This window comes from Macrotis lagotis, chromosome 6, assembly GCF_037893015.1.
Source record: "Macrotis lagotis isolate mMagLag1 chromosome 6, bilby.v1.9.chrom.fasta, whole genome shotgun sequence".
Lineage (NCBI taxonomy): Eukaryota > Metazoa > Chordata > Mammalia > Peramelemorphia > Peramelidae > Macrotis > Macrotis lagotis.
The window spans coordinates 160,100,684-160,112,857 of NC_133663.1; the positions used below are offsets into that span (position 1 = coordinate 160,100,684).

Consider the following 12,174-nt stretch of genomic DNA (forward strand, 5'->3'; position numbering starts at 1 on the left):
CCACTGAACCCTCTGGGGTGGGGGAAATACTTAGGAGAAGAAGTCCCAGTTTTGGCTGTGGCCAGGTCTCTTCCCCCATCCCTCTCACTTGTGATAGGACAATCCAGAGAGGGTCTAGAGGTTTTTGGACTTCCAATCCTTCTATCAGTACTCTAAATAACATATCCACATCAGCCAGTGGCAATCTTCAACATTTCATGAATGGGAGAAAAAAATCTTCCTGTTACTCCTTTATCATATGTGATCTCTAAACACAAGCTCATTTTCCCCTAGACTTAGTAGGCATTCATGGAAGGGTGTTATTATAGACCTTTGAGGAAATGTTTTTGTACCAAATGTACTTACTATATCACCTAAGTAAACATCCTTTCTTTCTCAAAGCTATTCCAGGCTAGCTAGCTGACTAAATGACTCTTACTAATAATCATGGGGGAGGGGACAAGAGAAAGGGAGAAGCACACTGGTGGGAGTTTGAGCTATTGTTATTAGAAGATCACTGCTCACCTCTCTGAAGCACCTCAAGAGCAGAGCCAGTCTAGCTCTGGGAACAAGAGTTGGAATGAGGACACCTAGGACTTGCACAGGTAAAATAAGGAGGACTCCTTAATAACCAGAAGAACAATGGTGACTCGACAGAAATAAAGATCAAAAAAGGGGTGAATCTAAGAACTGAATTTGAGAAGTCTGTGGGACATTTAATTAAAATGCACAAAAGGTAGTTGGCGATGCAAGACTTTTTAGAATTCAGGAGAGAGATGAAGGCTGGATATTTAGCTATGGGAGTCATCTACAAACTTTGGTAAGGCCTGCCAAAGCTTGTGATTTGTTTAAATAGCCTTCAAGAATTTGGGTCACTTCCATGCCTGGATAAGCTAACAGGAAAGGATTTTAACTGAGGATTCATCACCTTACATTTTACAAATATTCTAAAAGTAATACACTTATCCATGTGTCACTGGCATGTATAATTCAATAAACATTGATTTAGTGCCTACTGGGAAGTGTCCTGGAAGACATTGTGCTTGTATATATAGACCCACATAACTCACATCCAAAAAATCCTCCCAAACCAAACATACCTGCTGCTTCTGAGAAATAATCAACTCATTCTGTTCTTGGAATCGCTGACCTAGTTCCTCTATCCTTTTCTTATAAAACACATTACTTGCATTCAGATCTTCTATCATAGATGTTCGAAGTTTCTCTATATGTGACAGGAGCTAAAAAAAATTGGGCAAAACACACAATTATATAAGTCTCATGCAAAATGTTTTTTTTTATTTTATCTGCTAAACATACCATTCAACAGTCACATCACTCTGGTGACACAATAAACTGAATAAAATGTGATATAATCCTAAAAAAGTTGTTTAAAATTTTGGTGCTCTAAGAAACTTTCAAGGAGCATAAGTTGTCAAGAAGGTATTAATCATTAATACGAAACTACTTTGCTTGGTTGGTTCTTGTCCTTTGTTATCAAAGAAGACCAAAATGACATCCTTTTATTTGAGACAAATTACTTTGTGTCTGACTGTGGCTGATCAGACCAACACAAGCTTGAATGTTCTATCACAGGTTAAGTACAGATAGTCCATGTCTAACAGGAATATGGGGGAGGGCATCATTTTGCAACTGGATTTCTAATCTTTTTTTTTTTAATCATGGACGCATTTGTCTAACAGATAAAGGATATTGACCCCTTCTTAGGATTTTTTTAAACAATTGAAGAAATGTTAAATTTCAGTTGGAGATTAGTGAAAACAAAGATGTAATTGTTTTCACATCCTGTTCTAGACCCACAGACAGTCTGGAGTTATAGAGTTGGAGCAAAGGTAATATTGGTAGGGACTTTAAGTAAGCTTGTTGGATAGGAATTGGGGGAATGGAGGAGGTTGTGTTAGAAGAAGGTACCATCTGGTTGCAAAAATCCAGATGAGATAAACAGGTACTACATCAGAAACAAAATAATTTTCAGTATACACTGCTTTTCTGAAAATATGCAATGAAGTAGAAAAAAAATCTAAAATTTCACTGAAAGTGATTTTATTGCAGAATAGATCTGGTTTTCAATAGAAAATCAGGTAACTGGAAATCTTAATCATTTCTCAAAGACAAAAAAAAAACCCTTTTCTATATAGCATGAACAAAAACCTCTACTATCCCTATCAACTTCATGTGATGATGAGCTCAATGCAAGCTCAACGGAGCTTTTCTTTAAAAGCAAGCTAATACCATTTTATTCTTTAAAAAAAAAATCCTTCCGGGGCAGCTAGGTGGCACAGTGGATAGAGTACCTGAGTTCAAATCCAACCTCAGACACTTAATAATTACCTAGCTGTGTGGCCTTGGGCAGGTCACTTAGCCCCATTGCCTTGCAAAAAGCAAAAAAATAACAAAAACAAAAACAAAACAAAAACAAAAAACACAACCTAAAAAAATCCTTTCAAGACTTAAAATAAAAACAAATCAACATTAGTGAGAGGTTATAAGAGTGTCAAACCACCATATACTCAGTTCTGGTCAGACCATATCTATAGTATCAGATGAATTTCTGAGCACCACATAAAAGGAACATTGAAGAACCAGGGAGTATCCAGGGAAGAACAATCAGAATGGTAAGAGATTTGGAAACCACATCATATGAGTAAAATGAAGGACATGAGGACAACCTTCAAAAAGTTTAAGGTAAGGTTCTTAAAATCAGATCCACAGGCCTCAAAAATTTGGTTGATGGATACAATTCAGGAAGGGGAAAGGAAATAAATATGTTTACTATTTCTGTTATATACCAGAACTGTGCTAAACACTTTACAAATATTATCTCATTTGTTCCTCACAATAACCCTATAAGACTAAATATTATTAGATCCATTTTATAATTGAGAGCCCAGCACCTTATCTACTGTACCAATTAGCTACCTCTTTTTTAAAAAAATTATAATAATTGTATATTGATTTTCTTTCTTTGTAATCATTTTATTTGATTTAACGCATTTAAAAGCATTTTTAAGGGGTCCATAGGCTTCACCAGACTGCCAGAGGGGTTCTTGGGAAAAAAAAAAAGGTCTGGCTTAAAATGCATTGAAGTAAATTAATTTAATTATAAAAATTACTATGAAGTTTCATTGGTTGTATTGGTGTTCAATGTAAATTTTTAAACATTAAAAAATTTTAAATACATGGCATCAAAGAGGCTTGTAAGAAAGCATAGGCAACTTACAAATAACAAAAAGTTGCTGGTGAAAAAAGATACCACAGAACCAAAAAGGAGGCATGAGGCAAACCAGACAAATATTAGCCAAGATCAGAAATTATGTTCAGTAGCAGTGATGATTTAGTATAAAAAACTACTAAAGATCATGAGACAATAATGTCCCTTAGTCAATTTATCTCCAAAATCCTAGTCTTTAACATGTCTAAAGTACATGTGAATGACTATAAGCATAAATGACTATTTGACTCCATTTATATTGCAACTATAATTATTCCAAGAGGAGACTGCCAAAGAATCTAGGTACAGCACTAAAAAGTTGGCAAACTTAAGTTCCCCTAAACAAAGAAATACAATATGTGCATTGTGGGAACATCAGGCATCATCCATGTGGAATAATTAATGGTTAAGTCCTTAACACTGAGATGACCAATTTGATTGAATACACCTCCCCTAGTAGGATTTAAGGGTTTTGAAGGAAAAAGTAAGCAATGTCTAACTGATCAAAGTAGAAAATAGGGAAATAGCATAGCCTAGCGGTTTGAAAAAAACCTACATTTCAAATATGGAGAGTGCAACAACTTCCTCATCATACTCAGGGAAGGTTCAACTTTTAATTTCCAGTCTATGGCTGGTTTAGTTTTTCTCTCCAAACTGTTTCTAACTATTTGACAAACATGTTTCCTTCTATTCAACCAGTAAATCCTGCTACAAGAGGATAAGACAAGCCCCATACATTCCATTCTAGTCAAATGATCATTGTGATTCTACCACTAGATTCAATATAGTAGTTTTTAATGAGATATTAAAAATAAATAAGAAAACATTAACTGTGTCTTAAGTTGCCTATTTATTTTAAGGGACTTTTGGGGGAATGAAGGGGGTCTGCAGCTATGATTTTGATCAGTATAGGGACACCTAATAAAGAAGTTAGAAAATTTATATTTTACTTATAGACTTATGAAGGGGACTAGAACTTTATGAGATTAAGAACCTAAACCTGACTCTTTTTCACTTCAAGACAGCCTGGATCTACTATGCCAGGGAGCCTTTCACTGATGAAAATAAAACACCATCAGACATGATAAGTATGTTATGGAAAGTTTGAAAGTAGTAATAAGAAGGGCAGTTATGGGGCAGCTAGGTGCACAGGAGATAGAGTACCAGATGTGGAGTCACGAAGACCTGAGTTCAAATTTGACCTCAGACACACATTTAATACTTACTTAGCTTTGTGACCTTAGGCATGTGACCAATGCCTTGAAAAAATAATAATTTTTTAAAAAGCAGTTGGGAAGATAAAGCTATATTAAAGGGAAGAGGTGCTAAAGGTTGGGACCAGGATAATGATTAGGTGAGTGTGAAGAAGCAGAAGCATGAGACAGAGACTATAGAGAAAAGGACAGACAAAACCTGACGAACAGACCTAAGAGGTCAGGGAAGGAGCATAACTCTGAAGGTGAAAACCCAGGTAAATGGAAGTATGGGGACACACCAATAATAATGAAGACCATGACTTCAGGGAGGTGAATTGGAATTGAGGGAGGGGAACTTTGCTAAGTCACCAGAAACAGAAATAGGGAAGCATGGAGGAAGGGCATGTTGGAGAATAATGGAGCAATAATTTATATACTAGACACTAACTAATAAATAATATTACTTCAATTAATTATCATAACCCTGGGTGATAGGTGTTTTCATTCCCAGTTTACTGTTGAGGAAACTAAGGCAAGGGAAGGTTGCATCCAGGGTCACATAGCTAGTAGGTATCTAAGGATAGATTTGAACTCAGGTCTTCCTGACTCCAAGCTCAATACTCTATCCTCTGCATCTTCAGCTGACTCTTATTCCTCAGGGATGAACAGTCACAAGAAACCTAAAATGTACCATAAAACATGATAAACCACTATCACTGGTTCAACCCAATTCTATAGCTGCTCTTACATGAGTGCCATTTTTCTCAACTTACTAACTCAATCAAGAATAAAAGTACTTGCTATATGTGTGCCAGATACTGTGTGAGGTTCTGGGGATGATTTCAGATATAGCTAGAAGGAAAGGGCGGAATGAGGATAGAATGAGTGAAAGGGGAGCAACAGAAAGTAAGTGAAAAAGTCAGGCTGGAGCCAGACTTGTGGCTTAATGGCTTGATTATCATTTGCAGTCACTTCAACAGACTTATTCCAATTCAACAAGTGTCTAGTGTGTGTGTCCTGCACAAGAGAGTCACGGGCTTAAAAAAAAATCATAGAGAGCTACCCTTCAAGAAGCCTGTAATAGGGGCGGCTAGATGGCACAGTGGATAAAGCACCAGCCCTGGAGTCAGGAGTACCTGAGTTCAAATCCGGCCTCAGATACTTAATAATTACCTAGCTGTGTGGCTTTGGGCAAGCCACTTAACCCCATTGCCTTGCAAAAACCTAAAAAAAAAAGTCTGTAATAGGGGAGGCTAGGTGGTGCACTTAACAATCACATAGCTCTGTGGCCTTGGGCAAGTCACTTAACCCCATTGCCTTGAAAAAAAGCCTAAAAAAATAAAAATAAAAAAATGAAGTCTGTAATAAGGAGGAAGAAGAGACATACACATGGATGACTATAAGGCAGGTTAAATATGCTGACTAGAGAGGAAGGATCAGACAGAGAGAGAGAGAGAGAGAAGAGAGATTCAGGAGGAAGGGCTTGTTTTTTGATGAGGGGAATAGAAAAGGCTTTAAGAAGGAGATCCCAGTTCTGGGTCCTGAAGGAAAAGTAGGCCTTCAATGAGCTCTGATGTAGAGGGAGACTTCCAATGTATCTCTAAATCAACAATTATTTATAAAGTATCTACTGTGTGCTGGATCCTGGGATAATGAGACAAAAATAAAACAGTTCCAGTCCTCAAGGAGCTTCATAATCTCATCCCCTCTTATTTTTCTAGTCCTCTTTCACCTTACTCTGCTAAATGTGCTCTTTGATCCAGCAACAAACACGGTATCTTGTTCATACAACAGTCATCTCTCAGGCACAGAGGATGTTTCTGACTGTGCCCCATGCCTAGAGTACTCTCCTTTCTCTGAGTCTCCTACTGAATTCCCTAACTTTCTTTAAGTCCCAACTTAAGTCTCACCTTCTACAGAAAGCCTATCCTAACCCTATTAATTATTGCACCTTCTTTCTTTAAATTATTTCCTATTATCTTTTATATAGCTCTCTCTCTCTCTCTCTCTCTCTCTCTATATATATATATATATATATATATATATGTTTAACAAATGTTGATCAAATGAGTAAAATTCATAGATGCAAGCAAGACCAAAAACACAAACTTAAGGAAAACCATAAGCCAGAGAGAGAGAGAGAGAGAGAGAGAGAGAGAGAGAGAGAGAGAGAGAGAGAGAGTGCATCATTGCAAGTCATAGAGAGGAGTAGGTAGAAAGGTAGATTGAGACCATGTTGTGAAAGGGTTTAAATGCTAGTCAGAGAAATTCTGTATTTGACTTGATAAATGATAGACTCCTTAGATCTCACCATTATCCACTTGGTTAACAAAAAAATTTGCAATTCCTCTGTCTGACCATGCCTTTCCAGCATTCCATTTCTCTATGCCTCACCTCTACTTAAACCTATTTTTTGCTCTCACCTTCCTCTCACTCTCAATTTATTTATCTCTTCACTGTCCTCTTCTCTCAGATCCCTTTGCCCCTTTACCTATTCCTACTCATACCTTTCCAAACCCCAGCCCTGTATTCTCTTACTATTCATGTGCTACCAAACAGAGATGGAGGAATTTCATAATTGTACTTGCTGAATAACTTATAAATTTCTATTATCTAACTTAAGACAATACATTTATTCTTCCCCAACTGATTCTGTATCTCATTACCCAGGGAAATGACTCCAAAGACTCTCACAATTCTCCTTTTCCTTCAATCTCACATGAATACCTAATTTATATGGATCTTTATGGAGAAAAATGAGATCATTCAAGCTCTTTCTTCTCACCTTCATTTAATCTCAAATCCCCTTGACATTACTCTGTATGAGGTCAACCTTTCCTCCATGCTTCTATAAGGAGGGGGACCTTTCAAATTTCAAAAACTTTAATAACTGATAATTGGTTCAAACAGAACCTGTGTGAAATAGTAGATATAGTAGTAGTAGTAGTAGTGGTAGTAGTAGTAGTAGTAGTAGTAGTAGTAGTAGTAGTAGTAGTAGTAGTAGTGATAGTGGTAGTAATAATAATAGCTAGAATTTATATGACACTTCAACAAATATTATCTCATTTTATCCTCAACCCTGCAAGCCATAAACCTTGCAAGCTGATAATAACAATAACAATAATAATAATAATAATAATATTTAAACAATCATGATAATAATGAAACTAACATTTATATAATACAAGCCAGGCATTATGCTAAATTGCTTTGCAATCATTGTTTCATTTGATCCTCACAACAACCCTGAGGAAGTAGGGTTTTTTACAGATGAGAAAACTGCCACACTAAAACCAAATTTTATTCCTGATCTTGATTTCAAAATCAGCGTTCTAGTCACTGCACCATCTAGTGGCTCAATCAAGTAATATAGTTAAGGAATGACAAATACTATTCTATAGCTGGATCTTGGAAAGGTGCACACAGATGAAGGTGGAAATAATTAAATGATTAAAAGACAAATAAAAAACTCTTCCCCCCCCACACCAATTTTGGCAGACAACACTAAATTATCTAAAGGAGAGCAGTGAAAAGCATATAGTTCTTGCTTATATTTGATCAAAGGTCCTGCCTGTTAAAGTCACAGTAGACTTGGAGGTGTGAAGCCCTGAGTTCAAATCCTAATTTAAGTCATTTACCATCTCTCATTCTCAGTTTTATCTTCTATAAAATAAGGGGATAAGGTCCCTTTCCTTTGAATCATCTATTTTAAGATCAGAGCTTAATGTATCGGCACCCACAACTGAAAGCTCAGGGACTGCTGATGGACTACAAATTGAATATTGCTTATAATGAAATAAAGACATGCAGAGTTAAAGTTATTAAATACATATATAATTTTTTAATCAATGGAAATTATCCAATATGATGTTACTAAAGAAAGTCTTTCACAAAGAACTCATTTCTAAAATATATAGAGAACTGAGTCAAATTTTGCCACTCCCCAATTGACAAATAGTCAAATGATATGCAAAGGCAATTTACAGATGAGATCAAAGCAATTCATAGTCATATGAAAAATTGCTCTAAATCACTACTTATCAGAGAAATGCAATTTAAAGCTTCTCTGAGGTACCACCTCACACCTCTCAGACTGGCCAATATGACCAGAAAGGATAATGATCAATGTTGGAAGGGTTGTGGGAAATCTGAGACACTATTACACTGATGGTGGAGCTGTGAACTCATCCAACCTTTCTGGAGAGAAATTTGGAACTACACCCAAAGGGCAACAAAAATGTGCATGCCCTTTAATCCAGCAAAACCACTACTGGGTCTATACCCGGAAGAGATGAAGAAAAGGGGTAAAAACATCACTTGTACAAAAATATTCATAGCAGCCCTGTTTGTGGTGGCAAAGAATTGGAAATTAAGTGGATGTACTTCAATTGGGGAATGGCTTAACAAACTGTGGTATATGTATGTCTTTTTTTTAAATAATTATTTTATTTTGCTGGCAATGTAATTGAACATCACTATTTTTTAAAATCTTTGTTTAACACTGTGATAAAGGTTTGCTGCTAAATCCACTTTATTTCAATACTTGGGTTTTAATATCTGTTGAGGCTGAAATGGGCAGGATTTTATAATTGCCATGATATACAGAATGACATTTTTATTATTTTTTATACAAATTTTATTTTTTTATTCTCATTTTATACAAATGTTTTTTTACATTAATAAAATATTCTTGTTTAAGAGTAAATGAAATACCCCCTCCCCCATGAATATAGACTTGCTTGAGCAATAAAGTAAAGGGGAGAGAAAAAAAATAAAATTAAAAAAATAGTAATAATTGTAGGTATGGCCAGGTGGCGCAATGGACGAAGCACCAGGCCTGGAGCCACGAGCACCCGAGCCCACATCCAGCCCCATAGACCCAAGCCACCCAAACCCCACTGCCCTGCAAAAACCAAAAAGAAGAAAAAAAAAAGACCCAAAATAAAATAAAATAGTAATAATAGTAGGGGTGGTTGGGTGGTGGTCAGAGCATTGGCCTTTGAGCCAGGAGCACCTAGGTCCAAATCCAGCCTCAGTCACCCAAAGATCACCCTACTGTGTGGCCCCAGGCAGGCCACACAGCCCCATTTGCCCTGAACCCTCCCCAAATAATAATAATAAAAAATGTGCTTCAGTCTTTGTTTCAACACCAACAACTCTGTCATGGGTGGATCTCATTCTTTATAAGTCCATCACAAAAGTTTCTTCCATATTTTTCCAACATTGCCATTGCTGATTGCAACTCCCTCCTTTCTTATTTCTCCACTACCATGTACTATATTTTCTCTCTCCTTTCACTCTGACTGTGCTGTAGGGTAGCTAAGTGGCACAGCAGACAGATCCCTGGTCCTGGGGCCAAGAGGCCCTGAACCCCCATACCACCCCTTGGACCCATGGTATATGTATGTCATGGAACACTACTGTTCTATTAGAAACCAGGAGGGATGGGAATTCAGGGAAGCCTGGAAGGATTTGCATGAACTGATACTGAGTGAGATGAGCAGAACCAGAAAAACACTATACACCCTAACAGCAACAGGGGGGTGATGGTCAACCTTGATAATCATCAGGGCAACAATCAGGGACAATTTGGGGCTGTCTGCAATGAAGAATACCATCTGTATCCAGAGAAAGAACTGTGGAGTTTGAACAAAGACCAAAGACTATTACCTTTAATTTAGAAAAAACTGATATCTTATTGTCTGATCTTGCTATCTCTCTTACTTTATGTTTCTTCCTTAAAGATACGATTTCTCTCTCATCACATTCATTTGGATCAATGTATACCATGGAAACAATGTAAAGACTGGCAAATTGCCTTCTGTGGGGGGTGGAGGAGGGAAGTAAGATTAGGGGGAAAATTGTAAAACTCAAAATAAATAAAATCTTTAAAAAAGCCTTTCAGCCTTGGGAAAAAATGTTTATATAATCCGTCTAAAGTGACTATATGCAGCATTAATTGAGAAACAGCAACGTACAGGACACATTTTTTAGTCACTTATCCAAGCTTTATATTAAGTAGAGACAAAAGAAAAACTACTTGCATTTCATGGAAATTCAGATCATCTAGTCTATTTATCTCATTTTATTCCCTTAAGGAAATATGTCTAAAGTGGATAAACACACACACACACACACACACACACACACACACACACACACCCCAGAACTAAAGCTTCCTTTCTGACTCCCAGGTCAGTGCTCCTCCCCATAAAAAAACGTTGTCTCTCTTAGAAGATGGCAAGTTATCAAGTTTTGTGAGGCCTTGATAATAACAACATATCCTATGGCATTTTATTGATTTACAAAGTCTCTTCCTCACATCAGTCCCCAAAGGTAGGTCATGTAAGTATTATTATATAGAAGAGGTAATTGAGACTTAGAGGTTAAATTATTTGCCCAAGGAACACAATTTACAAGTGGCAGAGGAAAATCCACTGCTCTCTATTAAAAAAAAGTTATCATTAAGTATTGTTCATTAAACACTTGATTACACAGCAAATTTTCTTACTGGGCAACTAAAAAACACTAAGGCTGTTTTCTGCATAATATACAGACTCTAAGAACCAAAAAACTTTGATATCCATACAGAAAGGTAAATTTAAATCATTAAGAATGACAGACACAATGCGGCAGCTAGGTGACGCAGTAGATAAAGCACCGGCCCTGGAGTCAGGAGTACCTGGGTTCAAATCCAGTCTCAGACACTTAATAATTACCTAGCTGTGTGGCCTTGGGCAAGCCACTTAACCCCATTTGCCTTGCAAAAAAAAACCTAAAAAAAAAAAAAGAATGACAGACACTGGTTCAATTTAATGGGAATTTCTACACAGGATTTGCTTTTCTATCTTAAGCCAAAACTATAAGTTGTAGAGATGGAAGGAAACAAGCATTTAAGAGAGTTTAAGTATCTATTATTATCTCATTTGTCCAATTCACTTATATGTCAGGACATCACCGCCCTGATGCCATCCGTGATCTTCTTCAAGAAGAAAGGACATACAACAACAGCCGCCACTTGGCTGCCTCAGAAATTTAAAGGACTCCAAAGGTCATCAATTCCAATCACCTCATTTTAGAGATGATGAAACTAAAGCTCAGAAAGAGTCAGTGTCACATATGTAGGAAGATGAAATAGTCAGATATTCTAATTGCTAATACGAGGCATCAGGGTTGTAAGAATCCAGTGAGATCATATTTGTAAAGTGTGTGTCTTGTAGACACTATTTAAATGCTTAACTTCCTTTCTTTCCACTGTGACCAATTGCCACCCCCCACCCATCACAAGTATCACAAAATTGGTTTAAATTTTTGAAAAATCATTTGTTTACCACCTTTCAATTAATAAAATAACAATTGGGTATACACTTTTGTTTTCTCCAATTAGTTCAGAATTTAGGTACATTTAACCAATTTTTACAGCCCCATCATTCATTTAGCATTTGATATATAAATAGCAATAGGTTGAAGAGTAGTGTTATTAATCTTTTTTGCTTTAGGAATAGTATATTGTACACAGTAGGTGCTTTAATAAGCAAAGTTCGTGTCAGTTAATGTTTAACAAATGGCTTTCCCTCCCAAATTTTGCATCCAATCTCCATTAATAACATTTTCTTTATTATTTTCTTAAATTCAGATAAAAACCAAACCAATAACTCCAGCCCTGATTTATAACATTTGCCAATGTGCAAATGCTCATACCCATTCGTGAGTATTAAATTTTCAATATGAGCATTAAGAAAGGGAATCATAAATATACTATTAAAC

At 36.5% G+C, this 12,174-nt stretch overlaps 1 protein-coding gene across 3 annotated transcripts in view; it reads right to left on the bottom strand.

Moving 5' to 3' along the window:
* Positions 1-12,174, bottom strand: part of DZIP1 (DAZ interacting zinc finger protein 1) — a 104,377-nt gene that overhangs the window by 44,857 nt on the left and 47,346 nt on the right. For all 3 annotated transcript variants that reach the window (XM_074191909.1, XM_074191908.1, XM_074191907.1), the window contains exon 8: positions 1,080-1,220. In XM_074191909.1, the coding sequence (XP_074048010.1) occupies positions 1,080-1,220 (141 nt within the window). The remainder of the gene's footprint in view (positions 1-1,079; positions 1,221-12,174) is intronic.